This window comes from Struthio camelus, chromosome 20 (assembly GCF_040807025.1).
Source record: "Struthio camelus isolate bStrCam1 chromosome 20, bStrCam1.hap1, whole genome shotgun sequence".
Taxonomy (NCBI): Eukaryota; Metazoa; Chordata; class Aves; order Struthioniformes; family Struthionidae; genus Struthio; species Struthio camelus.
The window spans coordinates 5183766-5204031 of NC_090961.1; the positions used below are offsets into that span (position 1 = coordinate 5183766).

A 20266-nucleotide genomic window follows, 5' to 3' on the forward strand; every position below is an offset into this window, starting at 1 on the left:
AGGTAGTTTCATCCTGCCAGGTACGTTTTTAGACAAATACTTCATTCACATTTAATGATCATCCATATCTTATTCTTGATACGGGAATGGTCATAAAGATTGTATTTTCTGCATTAAGGAGCTACAATTTGCTATTACTCCGAAGATCTCATGCAGATACGCAGTCTTGTTCATATGTCAAGTTCTCATATCATGTGTGTATCGTGGAGCTTGAGGAGGCAATGTCAAAGGTTGTGTTCGTTACCTATGGAAAATCTTCAGATTAGCCACTCTTGGTAGGGTGGCTTCCCTTCCTGATGTAAAATGGGTCTAGCCTTTTGACGAATCCAGTCTTTGAAGGTATTCTCATCCATACCCTTTGGCAGAGGGATGGGTGGATAATGTTGGTGGCCAGCAACGCCTGTAATACCTTCAAAGCGAGTACTACTTGATGCCGAAGTTATCGGGCTAAGCGCCCACGTGGAAATGGAGATAGAAGTATATTTAGCTGTTAGGCGTTTTTCACTGTGGGACTCCTCAGTAACTATTTGATGCATAAAACTGGGCCACTTACAGCCTGTGCTATTTAAATTCATTGAGGCATAATGTCTGACTCTAACGAATGTTCTTTTGCTTAGCTGGACTTCACTTTTTGTGATCAGCAACAAGTGTAATCTTCAGAGTAAATGCATTTAACACACAATCGTCATGCATTAACTGCCTTCAAAATAGCCCTGTTAAGTATAGTTCTGTATGTAAAGCAGCCTTTTGTATGTAATTAATTATTTGAATCCTAAATAGTTGAGAAGCATTTCGGTAATTACCAAATCTTTTTTTTTTTTTTTTCCTCCCCTCTTATACGGTCTTAGATGACAGAAGCTAATCTGGATATAGTTTTGGATAAAATGAGAACAGCAAGCTCTGAAGAAAAGCTGAAGAAATATTTAGAGAAAGCCGTTTCTTCTTTGGATGAAATTAGAGCTGGGTATGAATATTATAGTGCAAACTTGCCAAGTAAAGCGTATTCAAAAGTTAGTAATGCTATTTAAGTCGTTATTGCGCTGCAGTGTGAAGGTATGGGAAAACATTGCTACTTCATGCAAGAATTAAAAAATACATATTTTTCATATTAAGCCAGGTTAAGGCAAGCAACACCTACATTTTAGAAGCAGGAGTAACGAAAACCAACAAATAATGATATAATTTAAAAAAAAATGGATCCGTGTTATTATGGAATATATGTCATCCGTGTCAACGTCATAGATTAGCTATTTATTCAGAAGATAAAAGTAGTAGTTCAAATTCTTGAATGATATTGTGGAGGGCAGAAAGTTGATCTCTGCCATCAGCTCTGCTCTGGGTTTGCAAATTTGATCTGTCTCAGGGTGGCAGGGACTAGAAGTTATTAATAACTTTCAGATAGCCTAAGTAGTATGTTATATGTTTTAGTAATCTTTCTGTTTTATTTCTCATGATCAAGCATTAGCGTCTTTGAAAATCACCTCAAAATTGGCACATACAGTGTGCTCCTTGTTGAAGACCTTGGCAGAAGGTTTGAGGATTTAGTAGCCAGAGAAGAAGTTATACTTTCATATGCAGGTGGTCTTCTCTCTCGGCCAGATCTGAGGCGTTTTAGAAGAGCAGTACATACACCTGTACACATGCCACGCTGTAAACTGATATATGGCTAAATATGAAATAACTGTTTTTAGAGCTATTGGTTCAACATTCTTCATATTCACTAGGATCTTTTTAAAAAAAAAAAAAGTGAGCAAGTACCTTTTGTGTGAGTGAGAATACAGTGAGAGATTGCAGAGAGGTAATGTAATCTTTCTGAACATTTGAACACACGTGTAAGTTTCCCGTGTTTTTCTTAATATAGGAGACAAACCAGATGTGAACCTAAATGAAGACAGGTTCCTTTTTCTTGGACCAAGACTGAACTTGAACCATTAGTTTTCATTTTTAAGTACAACAAAACTAGATTAGAAAAGCTTCACTCGTAGCTGAGCCCGATACAGAACTGAACTGAAAGACACTAGTTTGACACCTTGTTTCTAGTGTTTCTTATGTAAGCACAGGTCTTGAATGGTTTCCAAACCAGAATGGAAGATCTGAAAGCCTTTATTGTAAAACTTTTCTTACTGCGCGTGCTGTGTATTTGTAATGAACTAATTCATACTAATAAGCCAGGATCCCATTGTATTCAGGCTGAACAGATACAGTACAATGATTGATTCCAGCCCAAAAGGTTTATGCAATCAGTGGAAAAGTTAGATTCAGATTTAAAGGCATAATAGTCATATTTCGTTTCGTTTCGTTTCTATACATAATCAAGTCTCTTAAGTAGTGACCTTGTATTTGACAGGTATGAGACATTCAACCAAGTTCTAATGGATAAAGTGATGGCTTACCCAGAAGCTGTTTTGCAGGAGTTGATTTCTTATAGTGTATCCATCAGCCAATATTTTAATGTAAAGGAAATCTTTAAACAGGTATAAAGAAGGCAAATTTCTTGTGGTTTAAAATCTTGCTGGTGCATTAACTTTTCACTTTTGGGAATCTACCCTTTCGTTGAAATTCAGATTGGATAAACTTAAACGTTGTTTTGGCCACAGGATTTGAAGTGCTTCCGCTAGAAGTTGCGGGGAGGCGGGGGGACACAAAACCTTTCTCTAGTCTATACTTGGTCGTTGTTGTGAAGTACATTTCAGCAAATTCACTTGCCTTTTTAAACAGAAAAGTGAAAAGCAACAAAATTATGTTAATCAATTTTAGTGTTATGATTAGTTCATTTATTATTAGTTAATTGAGAAGATAAATGATCCATTTAGGACTAGACTATCTTATTGAAATAGATGGAATTTGAGAAGGGATGTGAATTTTTCATTCTAAGGAGGCAAATTCTTATTTTTGAATCGTGGGATTTCTTGTTTGTTTGTTTTTCCCTGTTAGAACTTGGAAGAAAAGACAGACACCACTTTTCAAGAGCAAGGTAATACATCAGTGGCACAAGTAGGTCTTTCTGCTTTCTTGTCTTTTAATCTGTATTTCTTTGGATTATGACCGGTAAAACTTTGTTTTAATTGGAAAGAATTAGTTGAGGTTTCAGAAGCTGAAAACATGGTAGAGCAGCAAGCTGAGAGCCTTGTGCAAGAATATGAAGAAGAGGAGCAAAAGGCTGATAGCATTCAGCAGGAAAATGAAGAAACACATACACCTGAGAACGAGGACGTCTTTGCACGAGAAACTGAAGAAACAGAGAAACAAGGGGAGGGGGAGAGTATTCCTCATGAAAGTGAAGAAACTGATCATATAGAACAGGGGGTAATCTTTGCACAAGACTATGAAGAAGAGAATAAATTTGAAGGTGAAGGAAGTCTTGCACAAGATCATGATGAAATGAGAAATCTCTTCCAGGTGGAGGTAAGTCTAAATGCTTTAAAGCAGATCAAATGTAGTTTGTACAGAAAGCGTGCATCAGTCTTTACTGTTACATTTATTGCCTGGACGATTAGGACTTTAGATCCTGTTTATGGACAACTGAAGTCTATAAAGCAGTTCACAAACATTCCTTATGCATTGCTTTCACCCTTGTAAAAACATTTTGCATAGAATATTTTCTGAAGTATGCTTCTTTCTTTCTTTCTTTCTTTCTTTCATTGTAGTATTCTTAACCCATGGTGGGTGATTTAGGCTGTTTGTATCCAAGCATTATTTTTTCACATCTGTACTTAGGTGAATTCATTTCATAACTGTAACAAAAAACTTTTTAAAACATTGAGACTTGCAAGCATATTTTATAAATGTATGTTCCTCTAACTGGGAACCAGAATGTTATTCTTAGTATCTATAAGATACTTACCTTAACTTGTACACTGTTAATTTAAAGCTTATTAAAGTATAGCAGTTTTAAAGATAACAGATGATGATTTCCAATTGCTTCCTAGGATCTCATCAACAGTGGCAAGGTGGAAAGCTCTGAATTTGCTCTTGAGATCTTTTCCACTTCTAGTGGAAACACTTACACAGTTTCTGGAGTGGAAGAGGCAGGAAAGACCAGCACCCCAGACAATTGTTTTACTGAATATGAAAAAAAAGAAGCACTTCCTGTGTACCTGAAACATGTACTTATAAAAGAAACTGTGTTTGCAGAGCTTAAAAAATGGTTAGTAGAAAATAGTTTATCGTCTTATTTTTTTCCCCTTTAGGTAATGGGTAAATTTCAGATGTTTGGAAGAAACATTTGAATAAGCATCCAAAAACTCTTGAAATGTTTTGATATTATTCCTTTCTTAAATCACTAAAAATAAGAGACGTTTTGGATGTTGCTTTTTACCCGTGGCTCTCAAAGTACCTAACAAACAAGCATTGTTTACAAAGAAAACCAGGTACAGGAAAGCAAGTAATTTGCCCAAATTCCCTGTAGAGCCATAACGGTAAAACGCCTGGCACTCGGTAGTATTTTGCAAGCTTGAAAACTCTCCCTTCTTTAGTAATTTTTTTCTCAGCCTTCGTTACTGCAGAACAGAAACAGACTTTCAGCGAAACATTGCAAGACGCCTGACTCAAGATATCCTAAAGAAGGAAGAAAATACGATTCGGTCATGCTAACGTTGTTTATAATTTCTGTTGACCAGAACAGTAGTAGCAGTATTGTGCAAATGATAATGAAACCTATCTTCCTGTGGTCAAAAGTTAAATTCTTAAAGCCTGGTTTATTTATTTAAAGCTTTGATAAGTTTATAGATCAGCAAAATTAAAGCTTTTGTCTGTATTATAATATTCCACCTTGCTCACTGTTCCTTGCTGTAATAATTTCTTTTCCAACCATAGGATCCGCCTCTGCTTTTTCGAACACTTGGAGAAGTGGTTTACACAGTCCTTATCCAACTCTTCTGTCATTGTGGCTGCCAGGAAAGAGGAGCTGAATTCAGAACTTAGCTTGCATTTTCACTTGTGTCAGTCAAGGCAGGAGCATATAAAGACAAATATCTACAATGTTAGAGCTGGTACCTACTTTTTTTATTCTGAGTGCTGCATGCCTTCGTTTAGAGATGATCATGAGTTGACCAAAGTCTGGTTCAGCTTAGTTGGCTCAGTAGTAGAGAACAATAGGAAGCAGTTGAGTCTCTTCTGCCTCCTAGCATAATATGTTACTTGTATATTATATTTTAAAAGAGAGACTTCTTTTTCCATAGCTCATACTGGTTTGTGCTGTGTTATGTTTGGAAAATATCCAGCAGTGCTTTGTTCAATGGCTTGATTGTAAAATTCAGCTTCCATTGTCAGCATTTGTGAATGCTCATTCTCCTTGAAATTAACTTAACAATAATCTGTCATGGCAGAAAATTTTAATAGTTTTACTGAAGAAGAATTAGGAAGAGTTGGGAGAGACAAAGTGTGAGTGGTTGGCTCCTGGATAGGAGAGGAAGGACCTAGCCATATAACATGTCACTGAGCAGCCATATATTGGCCACAAATAATAGGCCTTTCTTGTAGGATAAGTATCAAGTCCTTTTGAGGAAGGAAAAATGATTCGGGACAGGTTTGTCAGCCTCTAACGCTTAATCTGTGGAAAAAAGCCTGTTTGGGAGAACAGGAAAATAATTTTTCAATTCCACTTTTTACAAAAAAGAAGGTAGGTTGCCTTCCTGGCAGTTTTCTTGAAGTTGATTTGTTGATTGACTCTTGATTTGCCCAACTATCGTTCCAGAAGGAGGACCAAAAATCTTTTTTTTTTTTTTTTCTTCTCCCCGTAGCAAAAATTTAGGGAAGTGCATTTTCAATTTAAAAAAAAAAAAAAAAGCCCTTTACCTTTACTTTAGTTACAAGACTGGACGGTGGAAAGGTAATGGAGATGTCATCAGTCACCAAAAATAAGGGGAAAAAAAGAGAGCTTGGGAGCAAACAGAATATATTTGCAACTTGAATTGATATAAGCCGGAAATGTAAGAAAAGTCAAAGAAACAGAATCGTGTTCTTTGTTGTATTTTTAAGTCCCTCTGAGATTCGGCGTGGCTTTATTTTACCCCTGCTTCCGATAATATGTTGGCTTGTGATTGTGATAGTCCGCAGTAAACAGGAAAAAATGACCACATTGTCAGAGTTATTCTCTTATCAGCGGAACTGTTGCTTCACAAAGAGCGTCTAGAGTGCCACTGTGCAGGGGTGATGGAAGCTCTAAGCAAGGAAGAAAATGAATTTCTCAGACTTCGTGATGAGCAAAATACCATCAGCAAAGATTTCTGCTCGCGGATCCGTGACATGGGATCTGTCTTCCTTGGTGCTGCTAAGACTGAGAAGTAAGTGGGTGGCAGGTCTTGTTGGCTGTGAATTTGTGTAGTTAAAGACTCCCTGTGATTGATATCTTAAGATTTTTCTTGTTCCTGGCTTGCCTTCCGAGTCTGCCTTATCTGTGCCGTTACTCTTCAGTGAAAACTGCGTCATGAACTTGCACAGTAATAGCAATTGACTAATTGGTTTTGAAGGATACTTTTCAGGAGCATCTACTGCTTGCCAGTGCCTTCTGGGTGTTCATCAAAGCAATCGGAGTTCAGTGAGTTGCTTTCAGAATACTAAAACACTTTCACTGGGTTCTCGGGTTTTGTTCATGTTTTTCCCGCCAGCAGCTTGTGAACCGTAATGTATGCTCTTCTATCTACACGTTTTCCCCGTCTTTTAATGTTTGCTGTTAGGTTGGTTTCTTTCACTGAAAGTCTGCACTCAGAGCTGCTTAATCATCTGGAAGTCATCCAGATTTCCCTGAGAAGTTACCGGAACTATTTGGAGGAAGCTTTGGGAAAATTACGAGATTCAAGCGTGGATTTTCTCAAAGCTTGCAGGTATAGAGATTCCACTGGAGGGATGCTTGTAAATACAATTATCTCTTCCTGGGTATGAGCCTTTATTGCATAAATAGAACAGTAAAATTAAAATTTATGTTGTTATTCTTCTAGTTAGTATAATAAATGAAAGTTCTTGTTCTTAAATCGCAAAGCTGCAATTATACTGTTTCCATCAGTTTCATACTGATATCTGTATAATAGCTAAAGTTGTCTTTGAGAAAAGGAAGACTTCTAGCCAACTGCTTTTCTTTGCTGGTTGTTTTCAGATTATTTTCAGAGGGAGGTAACTTTTCTCCTGAAGAGATACAGTCTTTCAGCAAGCGTCTTCAGAAAGAATGTGAGCGTATTGACTCTTTTGAAGGTTTAATCATGGTTGATATGGAGAAAATGGAATCAGACTACTTTGAGCAGGTGTGCAGAGCTTCATTCTTGCAAATTATGTATTGTATTGACACATTTGATGGGATCTACCATCAGCCTGCTCCCAGATTGGGACTGTAAGGCATTTCTAGTTAATTCTGTATGATAAATACATGATGGAAAAAAATACGAAGAGATGGTGAGTGCTATTATTTAAATTGAAAAAAAGTGAAAAATCATTACTTTTGTCTCTCTTATTTCTGGCATTTTTAAAGGCTACTGAACTTATCAACCAGTCGGAAACAAAATTCCGTTATCTTTCTATGGATCGAGTCTTTATGGAAAAGATCCAACGATTTCTGACAAATCTACAAGTGCAAATCAAGTCAGAGGTACAAACAGAAACACCAGAGCTTTGTTTAGTTGAATTTTAATCATTCCTCTTTATAAGTCCTTTATTTAATTGAAGAAATTTGTGGCTGATTACAGAGAGGACAAATTTTAAGTGACTTTTTCTGTTCATACCTGTTTTCTGTCATTATCCACTTAAAACTGTAATCTTGCTGTTGTTGCAACAGTGCTAGAACAATGTGGTCTTGCAGCACATTGAACACGTACATGCTCAAATAAGTGTATCCTCCCCGAGGATCCAAAACCTCTATGCCTACTCCCTTTTACAGAAACAATATAGTATTTCTACATACATTGTAATATTCATTGAACTTGGAATGGATTTTCATTACACCGGTATCTGCTTCTGCTTTAGGTAGCAAATTCCAATTTGCAGGCAGTGACATTGAACTCCTATCTGGAGAAGCTCCATCAAAAAATAGATGCTTGTGCTCATCCTACTGCAGATAAAGAAGTAAGTTCTAAACAGCATGACATGGTATTAATTTGAGTCGCTGTGCATATTTGTATGTTTTTGGAAGAACCCACCAGAGGCCAGGTAGTCAAACTGACATGATGGGTTATAATTACAGAACAATTTTTTTACCGTCTTCACCCAGAATAATAAGAGGGGCCGTAATAAGAAGTACCTCGTTTGTTTGTTTAAATGTAAAATACAATGCTATGGAATTTCTATAAGGCTTTTTGGTAACTAACCAAGAAGTTGTGTAGTAGTTGCCAGTTCCCAGTGTTTAGCAGGCAGTTTTCGTATGTGATATTTAAAATAAGTAACTAATGTTTTTGAGGCAGATTCTTAACACCACATCAGATAAAATAAACAACACATGCTGTATGGGATGCAGAAAATAACAGACATGAACCGTGCCTGTGGAGGTCAGGGCTTCCTCATAAGCAAGTCTCTATCTGTCCACATTACCAAAAAAAAAAAAAAAAATCCGCACAGAACTTTTGCTTAGGAAGATCCTCTGCAGTGTAAGTAGTGTTGTTAAAGTTGCATGGATATACACCAGAGTCACTCTCTCCTTTGCAGCACTCAGCAAGCATATTTACACTTGTGGGTATTTTTGGAAACAAAAATCTCAGTTCCTCTAGACAGTACGTCAGTCTTACTGCTTCCATGTATGTGTAAACAAAACGGTGACAGAACTGGTTCACGCGATGTTGGCTGCAACAGCAAGCATATTGTAAAAGTCTGAAATCTCTGTCTAATTTAGTAAATGCCATCCATATTATATCTTTCAGGCTTTGACTTCAGAAGAGTTGTATGACTTTTCCAAAGTAGTGTTGAAAGAACTGAAAAAGAGGAGCCAGTATCTTGATTGCTTGCAAGTAAATTTAACCAGCCTTTATGTTAATGTAAGATATTGCATTTAATTTTGAGTGGATTTTAATGTGTGTATTTTTTAAGGTTTTTCGGAATCTGTATTTTAAATTTTCAAGTGAAGAAAGATGCTGTGTTTTGTCAAGTGATTGCAAGCTTTCCAAGAGCTAGTAACATTAGGTCAACTCTTAAGGGAATGAGTAGATCAGTCACCACTGAGTTTACTGATTGTTGAAGATGTCCAGCACCAGAAAGAGTTGCAGAGTTTGTTTTCAAGGAACAGCACTGCTCATGTGAACATTTCATGCCTTTTTTTTTTTTTTTAAATGTCCTAAAGAGTTTGATAGAATGGCAGATTTTGTATCACGTGTTTTTTTTCCCTTCCATGCGTGGAAAGTCTGTCTTTGTTTTGTAATCTGCAGTGGATCATTGGTTAACAGGTATATACTTAAATACTGCTTAGGATTATTATGAGATTCCCTAACTTTTAGCCAAACTCTTAACTCCTAGATAACTGCCTAGTGAAAGTGTAACTGTTCCTAAATATCTGAGTTGTACAGCTGTAACAGCATTATTCCTAAAATTATAAAAATCTTTCTTCCATTCTGTGAAGCAAAATAGTGTCTGTTTGGAAGATCTGCTTTAGTAATCAATAACTGCGTGGAATGCTGTCACTAAATGTGTGTTACAGTCAACAGGCTTTTATTTTCTGACCATTCCAGGAGGACTTTGCCCCTTCTGCATCAGATATTACGTTGCAAGGCCCAATTGCAGTTGCCATGCGAGCAGAGTCTCTCAGAGATGAGAACAATGTGATGGTGATGGGGATGGATCCTGTTAAATTTCCTTTGTTAAATCCGAGCAGAATGGGGAAGTCTGCAGTTGAAGATGTATCAATAAGCATTATTAGAAATTTACTCGAGTAAGTAACTGTTTGCCTGAAGGTGTTTTTCTGTCGTTGTCTGTATTTATATTTCTCTTTACTTTATATGCCTTTTCTCTTCATGAGGCTCATGATAGCACTACAAGGGACTTCACTATGGCATTTTTAAAATTTTTATTCCAAAAGCAGAGCAAAGTTTTTTCCGAATTTAAATTTTCTCATTTACCTTTGTCGGTGTGGAACTATTGTATATATTGTTTATATGTAATACTACTACTATTATACTTTCTGGTTAGTCTTTTTTTTTTTTTTTTTTTTTGAGAGGAAGATTTCTCATAGCCAAAAATACCCCATTGCTTTGATATGACTAATGAAAGTTAAAGTGCTATATATAAACTACATGTTATGTAGGTATTAAATTTTTGTCTTCCAGAGCATTAGTTTGGTTAAAAGGTGATTACAAGCTACATAGTGCTAAATGTATGTGAATGAACATATAAAGCACATAAACAGTAAGACAAGTGTGTGATTTGCAAATAAATATTTTAATGCACAGTTGTGCTTGTAGAAACACCTGAATTCCAGTTAAGCCATTAATTACTCCCATAAAAGTATTTACATTTACATAGTCAATTGTAAATGTAATCCTATCAGTTGAACATTAACGCAGAAATGGAACTGCACTTAGCACATTGTAGGGATAGAGAATTTGTAGGTATTCAAAAGCCGTTGTTCTTTCAGAATTCGGCCACCCAGAAAATCTTCAGTCTCGAATCCTGAGAGAAACGATTGTTCAAGTTCATTAGGACCAGGTGTGTCAGCATTTCTTTCAGTATGTTGTATTCATCTAAGTTGCAGCTCTTAGCATGTCACTGAGCGGGTCCAGTCGCTCCAGGCCAGCGTCTTCTATAGCTTGTAGCTTGCATACTAGCTCTGAGGGGGTTGTGTATCCTAACTTTTTTCTTGGTTATCTTTGTTTTGTGAAAATCAAGAAGATCTCTGACTCTTGACTCTTTCATTGTAACCAATGAAAGTTACAGATGGAAGTAATAATTTTAGAATGAGGTGCACCCATACTTGTGGTAGCAAAAGGAAAAAAGATTGGAGGAAAAAGAATGGGAAGAGAAGTCATGAAAATATGCAGGGGTTCGGAGGCGTCTCTAGCAGTGTGTTATTATTGACCAAAAGGTGGGATGCAATGGTAACCCCAACTGCTCCCTACCTGGTGTTCCCATTTCTTCATCTCCCTTCTTCAGAGCCTGAATCCCTCAGCTACTTCCAAAAAATATCCTCTATCTCCTCCCCATTCTAAAGCCCCCTCACAGCCAAGACTATGAATGTGGGCCACTTGTTCTCCTTCTAATTCCCTGCCTTAATCTTGTTTTCAGCCCTTCCCATCTACCGTGTGTTTTCTGTCACAGTCCTACTCTTCATGCCCCGGTTCACAGCCTTTACTCTGTTGCCACTGCTGGATTCCTCTAGTTCTGTCAGAAATTACTGTTCCTACAGTTGTCCTCCTTAGTGTTGTGAGGAAGCATTATAGAAATGAGAACACAAGCTATATAAATGTAGAAAAAAGACCTTAGTTGGCATTTTTTCCATGTTCTTCCTCTTTCCTTATTAAACATAAAGCAATTCTTCCCTCATCAAAGAAGAATTCTCTCTTAAATGTGCCTGATGGAGGTCCCCAGAACTCTGCTTACAATTACTCCGCTCTGAGCCCCAAAAGGTCATCGTCTTTTAATAAAAAGATATCAACAGGAAGGTAAGAACCATGAAAGAGAAATTTCACTTACCTTATTCCTATGCAGAAATTTCTCAACTCTGCCTGCTCTTCGAAAAAATTCTCAATGCTCTCTGATATTAGCCTTTTTTCTGTCTGTGCTTATCATTTGCAATCTCTTCCCTCTTTATGTCATCATGGTCAGCTTTACGTTTTATTCAGATTTTGTCAGAAAAAGCATTTTTCTTTTTCTCTTTCATCTGCTGCTGTTTTGTGTTGTCAAAGTGTTGAAATGTAGACTAACCCCACTTTAAGCCAGTACGGCTTAATTTTCGGATCTGGCCGTCATATGACTGACTAGCTCAAATACCTGGCCAGGGAGACAACAGATTTGTGAACAGTCTCAAATTTATGTTTTGCCTCCTTAGCATACAGAAATACAGCAGACCAGGCCGCAATGACAAGAGATTCTATATATTTGCAGAGAAGCCTCCAGAATCTGAGTAAGCCACGTATATTTACTGAAACGAAAATTCATCCCTTGCGGAAATAACTATTTATCTATCTATCTGTTTACCTATTTAGTTATTTATAATGGTGAACTACATAGATCACTATTACATGTTTGAGGTGTTTAATCTTGCTATTTATCGTTACAGACTAGCTCATTGTGCAGCATATTTAAAATAAATGAAAAGTTTCATCCTTTTTATTCTGTTCAGTATCTGCAGTGGGTGGACTCACTGACAGTTTTGTACATTTACTAAAAATGGGTTGGAAAATGTAAAATAGCTAGTCTTTTAATTATTTTCATCTATTACAAGTTTAATACATTTCATACTTCTATTTGTGTGCTCAGTGTTACATGTATACAGCTCAACCAGGAGCAGACTGTTTAGGAAGTGATTTTTAAATGGTTCTGTTCTCTTCTCTAAGAAAATTAACTTACTTGTGCTTAGTATGTGCAGTTATACTATGCAGAACTCCGATATTTCATAGGTGCCATGCAAATCCATTTTGATGAAAGCTAAGATGTTTAAATACTTGGGAATTTGGTTCTACTTTATGTTTCAAAATATTTCCAGTAAGCAACTAGACGCACCTTCAAATGTTTTTGGTTTGTCTAAAATGCAGGGTAAGCTCTTAACGTGAGTTTTCAGCAGAGGAACGTGGCCACGATTGCCTTTTGGCCCCAATGGCCTGAAAGCGCTCTCTAGTAAGCATTTTACAATGGTTCAGCGTCTGCTTCCTCTGAAGAGAAATCTGTGCTAGGGGAGATGAAGGTTCTTACGCGCTCTGAACATTTGTTTGCATATTCTGGAAAAAAACGTATTAAAATAATCCTGAACGAGGTATTTGAAAAATAGTAAATATTGCCAGTATAATCTTTTTACAGTGTGATTGTCTCTTTCATTTTGCTTGTTTTCAGTACTTTTAAGGGGATTATTAACAGCATTCTCTGGGCAGGTAATGACAGCTTGCTCTATCTTGCTGAGGTAAGAAAACTCCAAGTTCTTCAGTCACTTTTGCTGTCATAGATCTACTCCTGTCGCAGCTAATTTGCTTCTGTTACAATGTTTGGATGGCCTTCCAAAATTTTCCTTCCTTCATCAGTCCATCCACTTTTTCAATAATATTTGACATAGTGTATTTTAATGACAGGATTCTTTATAAATATTAAGCATTTTAGAGTCTCAGGCAACTTGACGTACGAGGACAAGCATACACCCCCATGCTTAGTCGTATGCTAGAAAGGCTGCAAAGCCAAGACAGTTCTGATATTATTCATTCTAATGGCATCAAAAGAAAATGTCAGACTGAGACAGCATGGAGGAGTGACACGTGCCTAGCTTTTAACAGACTTTCCAAATATTCATAGATATACTGAAGTATTGTTGTAAGCATCTATAATCAAGCTGTTACATATTAGGAATTGCTAAATTACAGTATAATCTTAATAGGTAATATTTGAATACGTATCGTCAAAGCTAAAAGCAATACAACGGGAAGAGGACTGATGGTATCTTTTCAGAACTGGTAATTAAGGTGCACTGCAGTCTCAAAAACCAGTATTTATTCAAAGAGCAAAGAAGCACTAAGATCAAAGCTGCTGATAGGGCACAGGGCAAGGAAGACAACAGTGGGTCTTAAATAAGAGAGCGGTTGACAACCTTAAACTTCCCTGCTACTGTTACATGCCTAGATGTGACTTGTTTGGATGCGTTACCAGCCCTTTTCTGTTTTATCTTTACCTTCCAAAGGAGTTCTACCGGAAAGATAAGCATCAAATCACAATTCCCGAAGATCTACCGGAGACTTTTGAACACTGTGCCGAACGGCTCAGCCAGAAACTACTGTCATACCAGAGTCAGACAGATGATTACTATAATTCCTGTCTAATTGGTAAATTCCTAGAGCTAAGTCTTTTCATTTCCTGTGTATACATGACGGAAAATTGCAATAATAAGGATTATGTAGCTTTCTTAATCCATCACACTCAGTGGCAAAACTCGTGTTGATTTTATGGGAAATTTGGCCAAGAACCTCTAACATATGTTATCAGCTACAACGAGCATGGCAGAAGGACCCTTGACTAAACTGAAAGCCTGTGCAGTGTCACAACTCTTAATACTTGTATGTTTCTCCAAGCATTAGACATAGGAAAAGAAATGGTAGAGCCAGAATCTTTGTGAGAGAAAATTTCAGCTCACTTGACCTGTGCAGTGTATACTGAGCTGGACTGAGTTTTATTTCTGTTCAGTGAGTACTTCTTTGTCACAAGAACATCTCTGCCTTTTCCAAAAAGAATTTCGGGATCAGTTGAAGTTGTTTGAAGAGGAACTCCCTTATGTCTCACAGTTAGCAGTTGATAGTCTTTTAAAAGAGCATGAGCAGAAGCTCAGCTGTTCCACCGATCAGATTCGGCACCTCTTCAATAAACAGCTGGAAGTCTGGGAGAGTGTAAAGGTATGTATTACAGACATGCTGGAATGCTTCCAGTATGAAGTATCCTAAGTGCACCAGCATTATAAAATTGCATTTTATTAATCTCACTGTTTGCTTAATCACTCACTGCTGAGCTAGCCACAGATTTAATTTGTTTTTTCAGTTAGTCTGTGTCGTTCTACTGGAAGCTTTATGTTTCTGGTAGCTCCACTCCCCTCTCTTACTGCTTTTTGCACTGGGCTTCCCCTCTTTTATCTTGTACAGTTCTGTCATTTTTTATACTTAGGTTATAAATTCTTTAAGGGCTGTAACATTGCTTGTGGTATGTCTGTACAGCACGTACTGTATAGGTGCACTCCCTTGTAGGTTCTATTACACAGAAAATAAAATATAGCTTTATATATAATATTATATAATTATATGTGTATAATACAATATAACTTATTATAGCTTTTCTACCTTTTAAAAAGGAGTATATCTTATCAGCTCTGATAACAGTCATAAAATAGCTTGTGCAGAAAACATTACAAGGTACGTTTTTTAGATGTTGTCCCTCTGAGTATTAAGTTAAATTCAGGGAAAAATACAGATATAATGAATATCTTGTTTAGCGTTTGGTAAGAGAGATTATTACTTGTGATGATTTGAAAACAAAAACTAAGGTGAGATCGGAGGCCCTGTTCTTCAATATATACTTATGCGATTTAGTATATACTGCACTGCAAGGTTTACCTCTCGTCCGCCAAGGATTACACCGAGTTCTTTCTGAACACTTGTATGTCAAATGCTTGTTTTTACTTTTTTCTCATTATGATTCAGTTGCACGTTCCTTTCAGAAAGTACTTCTTACTTATGTGTTTGCTTCAAGGCTGTGCACACAAATCAGTTACGTCCTTCTCTGGGACATCCAGACAACTTACTTCAGCTGGAAACTTTGTGCCAAAAGGAAATAAAAAGGCAGAAAGACCAAGCTGATGCTATTCATCTCAATACACAGATGATGCAGGTAACTATAAGGCCATTGCTTAATAAAAGCTTGTTGGTTATTGTACTTGGAAAGGAGGGTAGATCTCAGATGCATTTCTCATCCCCATCAAAACTAAAAAGGAAAATGTTTTCAGTTTTAGGCAATCCCATTCACGCAATATCTTTTAACTATGAGTTATATGTTATCAGATGAGTATACGCATAAAGGCATATATGCATGTACGAGTTCATAGATTTATTGTGGAACTAACTGATTTTTTGTAACGTTCATAGATGATAATGAAGAAGAGAAGTGTTGTCTCTTAATAGCGTAATTATTGAATACGAGACTAAATTTGGAAGAATAGTGACATCCTCTGGTTAGTTATTTTAATTGCAGAAGACAGATACCTGGGAAGGTTTTTTTCTGTGACCATCTTGTTAGTGCAAGTAACTGACGTTTCTCTACATAATATTAAGAACTGGAAGAAGCAGAATTTTACAGGAGAGATTCAGGAATCAAACTTTTCCTGCTCCATCCTCTAGGGTTATTAAAGGCCAGTTACCTGACATAAAAGCTCATTCTGTTTATTTCTCTCAGGCCACTTACTTGAAATTCTATACTGTCTGCAGACTATATATATGTTTTTAATACCCAAGTAATGTCTTTCTCCTCTTAGCTCTACACACACAGAGACACCCACATACCCTTTTTTTTAGAATAATACCTGGCCAAAGCACTTCCACCCAAAGTATCTGAATCCCCAAATGGCCTTTGCTTTGGGCAGAAATAAATATTTACAGATCGCTGTCTCCGTCAGGTTTAGATGCTTAACCCAAACATACAATTACTGGGCAACTATACACAGAACTTCTGTAGCTTTTTATGCTTTAATCTAGTAGTGTTGAGAACATTGCCGAGGGGCACTTTTAGAGCCTTTTATGTGCCACTGAAAGCGTTAGGTGTGTTGATCTGTAGCTGCTGTAAAAAGTCAGAGAGCCGTGTAGTCCTTTCAGAGCTAATCTAAAAGGATAGGAGATAAATCATCAAAGGAATTAATTCCTCTCTTTTGTATCCAATTTCCCAACAGGCCTGTGCTGCTGAGTGTGCTCAGAACTTTGTTTCGGCGCTAGCTGCCTTCACTGAAAAGCTGCTTCTGGAATTAGATGAAAGTATCACAATTGATGATGTACAACTAGCAAGTAAGTTAAGATGAGATTGATTGCTCAGGCCTCAACTTTTCTCAAAGATACCGGCAGGCTCTCCCTAAAAAGAGAAATGTTCAGATTATTCCAAGGCTTTGTGTAATTTCTACCATAAGCATCTGTGCTAATTGTTTTTCTTAGTTATATGTGTACGACTGAATAACTGGCAAGATTTAATTATATCACTGAGTTGATTTTTTTTTTTAACGATCGTTTTTCAAGGGTTTCAATTACAGTTCTATGCAATGTAAGTTTCATAAAAAGTAGTGATATATTTGCATGAATGTTATTGTGTTTGCTTATAGTATTGAATAAAAAGAACTTCTAGTTTCTGATCAGGTTTTTAAGAACAATGTAAAAGAAACTTTCCTGTTCCCAAACTGACCCTGCAAGCCTAGTTTTATTCTTATCAGTGGAGATGCAGCAGAGAAGGCACAGCCAGGTGCCAGGGAACAGCGGTGCTTTGTGTCTTTCATGTTTTAAGCTACTCTGAGGACAGGTCAAAATCTTGCCGTGTATCGTATAAATCAATATCAGCTCATGTTGGAGCCACCTGCTGAGAATTGCTTGTTAAATTCCTTCTGTCCCAAAGCATCTGGGAACCTGGCTTCTGTCACGCTTCCTACTAGGCAAGTTAGGAAAGAATTTGCTACTATAACTATTCTAATATCTCAGTCCTATCACATGATAGAGCAAAAATTCAATTAACCCAACCATAAAGATAGCTGGAGAAGATGTGCTTTTATAAGTACAAACAGGACAAGGAGACTTTTGTATGCTGTAGTACTTTAAATGGAAAGATTTGCATGATCACAGAATATTTGAAGTTGGAAGGGACCTCTGGAGTCTATCTGGTCCAGCCCCTCTGCTCAAGCATAATCACGCGTGCAAAGCTATTTCTTGAAAGTGCAAAGCATCAGGCTGCATATAGTTTCTTCGAAACAATGGTGTGACTGCCATTGTTCCGCCGCTGCTAAGTCTATCTTCTACTGTATCCCAGAAATTGAAATGCCGAGAGAGAAGATATCCACCCTAATCCGACGTAAACAAGCCGGGCTTTCTCTAGAAACCTGTGAAGTTAAACAGTTGATTGAACGTGGGAGCAGGTAACACCTGAAGATACTGAACACCATCCTATGTAATTGTTATGCTCCAAACTGATCTTAGAGGCTATTATACTTTTCTTCTCCACTTGCTGAAATTGTTGAATACATGTTGAATACATGAATACATGAATACAATGTTGTGTGCTTATCATTAGCAATGTCATTTCACTAGTTAGAGGGCAGCTTGGGTAGATAATGGTTTTAATGAAAGAATAGCAATGGATTGAATTCAAAGTGAATTGTGTATTCTGTCATAATGCAATAAATTTTTTTTATTGCCACACCCCTTCACTTACCACTACTTATCACTCTCAGCACTTTAAAATCCCCATGCAAATACTGCATGTTTCCACTCAGCAGATATGGATTCTATTTACTGCGCAGAGTTCCTGAGATTTTAAATCAAGGGTAGTTATCCTAAATAAGGAGACTTAAAAACTTGTTTAATCTTTTTGCACTTAAAGTACAATTAGCATAAACTAGTGTGATCTGCTGTCTTCTATTTCAACCTCTTTTTTGTTTTGTTTGTTTTGTTTGTTTTGTTTTGTTTTGAAGGACTTGGCCAGGAATACCGGTGACTACTCTTACGGACAATTCAGACTATATTCTTTGCAGGGAAACTGCCTCTGTGACAACAGCTAAGACTACACTGGGCCATGTAGCAGTAGTAGAAGCAAGAGATGCAGTATATGAGGTTGGTCTGTGGGAAAGGGCTGCTTGTGGGGCGGGTGGTGGTGTTTATAGAAGGAGGTATAAATGCGTATGAGTTTAGTGTACACAGTGTTTTCAGATCTTAAAGCCATATCCGCTGTGGTAGAAATCCTCTCTCACGTATATTTCTTTGTGACGTTGTCAGAAGTGGACACTGTTGGTTTCTTGGGGAGCCCTCCCGTTCAGGTACATTGAACAAAAAATTGTTTCAGCAGAGAAGCATGTATGAAAGCATGGATCAGAAACAGGTCACTTAATGCTTTTCTGCAGCATCACAGTTTAAAAAGTAGCTGCCGGTGCCATATTTCCACAATGTCATTTCGATACAGCTTGCCTTCTCTCACCTTTCTTTCTAAAGGCTACAGCTGTTTCCTTAGATCACAAAGGCTTACTTTTTCATAAAAGGTGAAGGACTATAAGACATTTCTCACCTATCTTTAATTTTGATCTCATATTATTGTTTCAGGTTATTGTTTCCACCATAAAAATAATTGCTCTTTGTTCACTAACCTGCTGGAAGAATTCCAACTACTCAGATTCTGACTTGCAGTGATTATAGCTTGCCAAACAGTAGCGTTCAGCAATTAGGATAGCGTTCTTTTGTTAAATCATATGGGAATTAATGACTAGTCTTTCTGCATCTGTCCTGGAAGTAATCTTACTCCCAATGAACTGAATTTATTGTGAAAAATATTTTGAGTAGAAAGTGTAATATATACTGTTAACAACGGAAAATGCTATCAAGGCTATACATTTGCAAGAGTTTTATGTATCTAGTTATTGTACTTATGCACCTAGTTTACAGTACAGTTTTGAAGTGAGAATAGTGTTTGTCAGCATTGTGTGATATAGTAAATACATGTCTTAACAATATTTTCCTGAATGTACACTGCATTTTTGCGTTACATAATGTAAAGGTGCGATGTTTTACTTTTTGGCGCATGGACGCTTTAATAATGTGGCCTTGCAGCTTTTATAGTAGTCCACGAGTTTCTCTTCAGGTGCAATACCTTTTAGCAGCTTTGTAATAGTTCAGTTCATATCACTGGCTTAGGAAGTCCTAGGGAGAACCAGAGTTCTTTCTGTGTTTATTTGAGATGCATGCTTTCCTTTCACTTCTCTAGAGAAGGTAGCTCTTTAATCTTATGAGCTCCTGGAGGTGAGATGAAGATCTTACATTTTTAGCAAAATTTAAATATTAATGATAATTCTGTTTTAGAAGCCTTTAAAAGGCACACGGAAGGAAGGCAATAAATAGTTCATTGCTCACATACTTTCTGCCTTTGACAGCAGAACTAAGTGGCTTGCATGCGATCATCTGATGCAGCGGACCAGGACCTGGATTTAGGCAAAATAAAACTATACCTCACCACTACCCTTCCCCCCCCCACCACCTTTTTTTTGGTTGTTTGTACAGAAATACAAAGGTAAACTTGAGCAGCAGTTTACCCAGATCAAGGAAGAAAGTACAGCTCAGCTGATGACAACTCAGCGCTGGGAAGAGTGGTGGAAACGATCCATCCAGAAGATAAAGCAGCTCTATACCTGAGATCAGTCCACTCTTGCTAATGTATTTCTGTTCTACAAATAAATGTGCTCCTAACAAAGAAAAAATGATTATATTGTATATTTGCTGGAGTAATTGAGGAATGTGAGTAAGTAGTCTGTGGACATGTCTCAGCGAATTCTGTTCTGAGAATAATTAAACTTCTTTCTCGTTATCACCGATTTACGAACGTTAAGAGGAAACTTCCATTGTAGGCAGGATAATCTGCATTGTGTATCGTTGAATTTTTCATATAGTAC

The 20266-nt window shown here is 37.2% G+C and overlaps 1 protein-coding gene across 5 annotated transcripts in view; it reads left to right on the top strand.

Moving 5' to 3' along the window:
* Nucleotides 1-20068, top strand: part of CCDC180 (coiled-coil domain containing 180) — a 28804-nt gene extending 8736 nt beyond the window's left edge. For 3 of the 5 annotated variants that reach the window (XM_068915137.1, XM_009665750.2, XM_009665754.2), the window contains 24 exons: nt 849-964; nt 2348-2474; nt 2935-2974; nt 3074-3405; nt 3930-4147; nt 4816-4991; nt 6104-6284; nt 6678-6824; nt 7094-7238; nt 7463-7579; nt 7954-8052; nt 8841-8954; nt 9642-9841; nt 10544-10614; nt 11435-11567; nt 11954-12028; nt 12955-13021; nt 13787-13928; nt 14332-14492; nt 15340-15477; nt 16529-16640; nt 17644-17749; nt 18305-18443; nt 19878-20068. In XM_068915137.1, coding sequence (XP_068771238.1) covers nt 849-964; nt 2348-2474; nt 2935-2974; nt 3074-3405; nt 3930-4147; nt 4816-4991; nt 6104-6284; nt 6678-6824; nt 7094-7238; nt 7463-7579; nt 7954-8052; nt 8841-8954; nt 9642-9841; nt 10544-10614; nt 11435-11567; nt 11954-12028; nt 12955-13021; nt 13787-13928; nt 14332-14492; nt 15340-15477; nt 16529-16640; nt 17644-17749; nt 18305-18443; nt 19878-20009 — 3288 coding nt within the window. In that variant the 3' untranslated portion in view covers nt 20010-20068. Of the gene's footprint in view, nt 1-848; nt 965-2347; nt 2475-2934; nt 2975-3073; nt 3406-3929; nt 4148-4815; nt 4992-6103; nt 6285-6677; nt 6825-7093; nt 7239-7462; nt 7580-7953; nt 8053-8840; nt 8955-9641; nt 9842-10543; nt 10615-11434; nt 11568-11953; nt 12029-12954; nt 13022-13786; nt 13929-14331; nt 14493-15339; nt 15478-16528; nt 16641-17643; nt 17750-18304; nt 18444-19750; nt 19844-19877 lie in introns of those variants that run through there. The other 2 variants (XM_009665751.2, XM_068915138.1) reach the window with 2 other exon arrangements.
* The last annotated feature ends 198 nt before the right edge of the window (nt 20069-20266 follow it).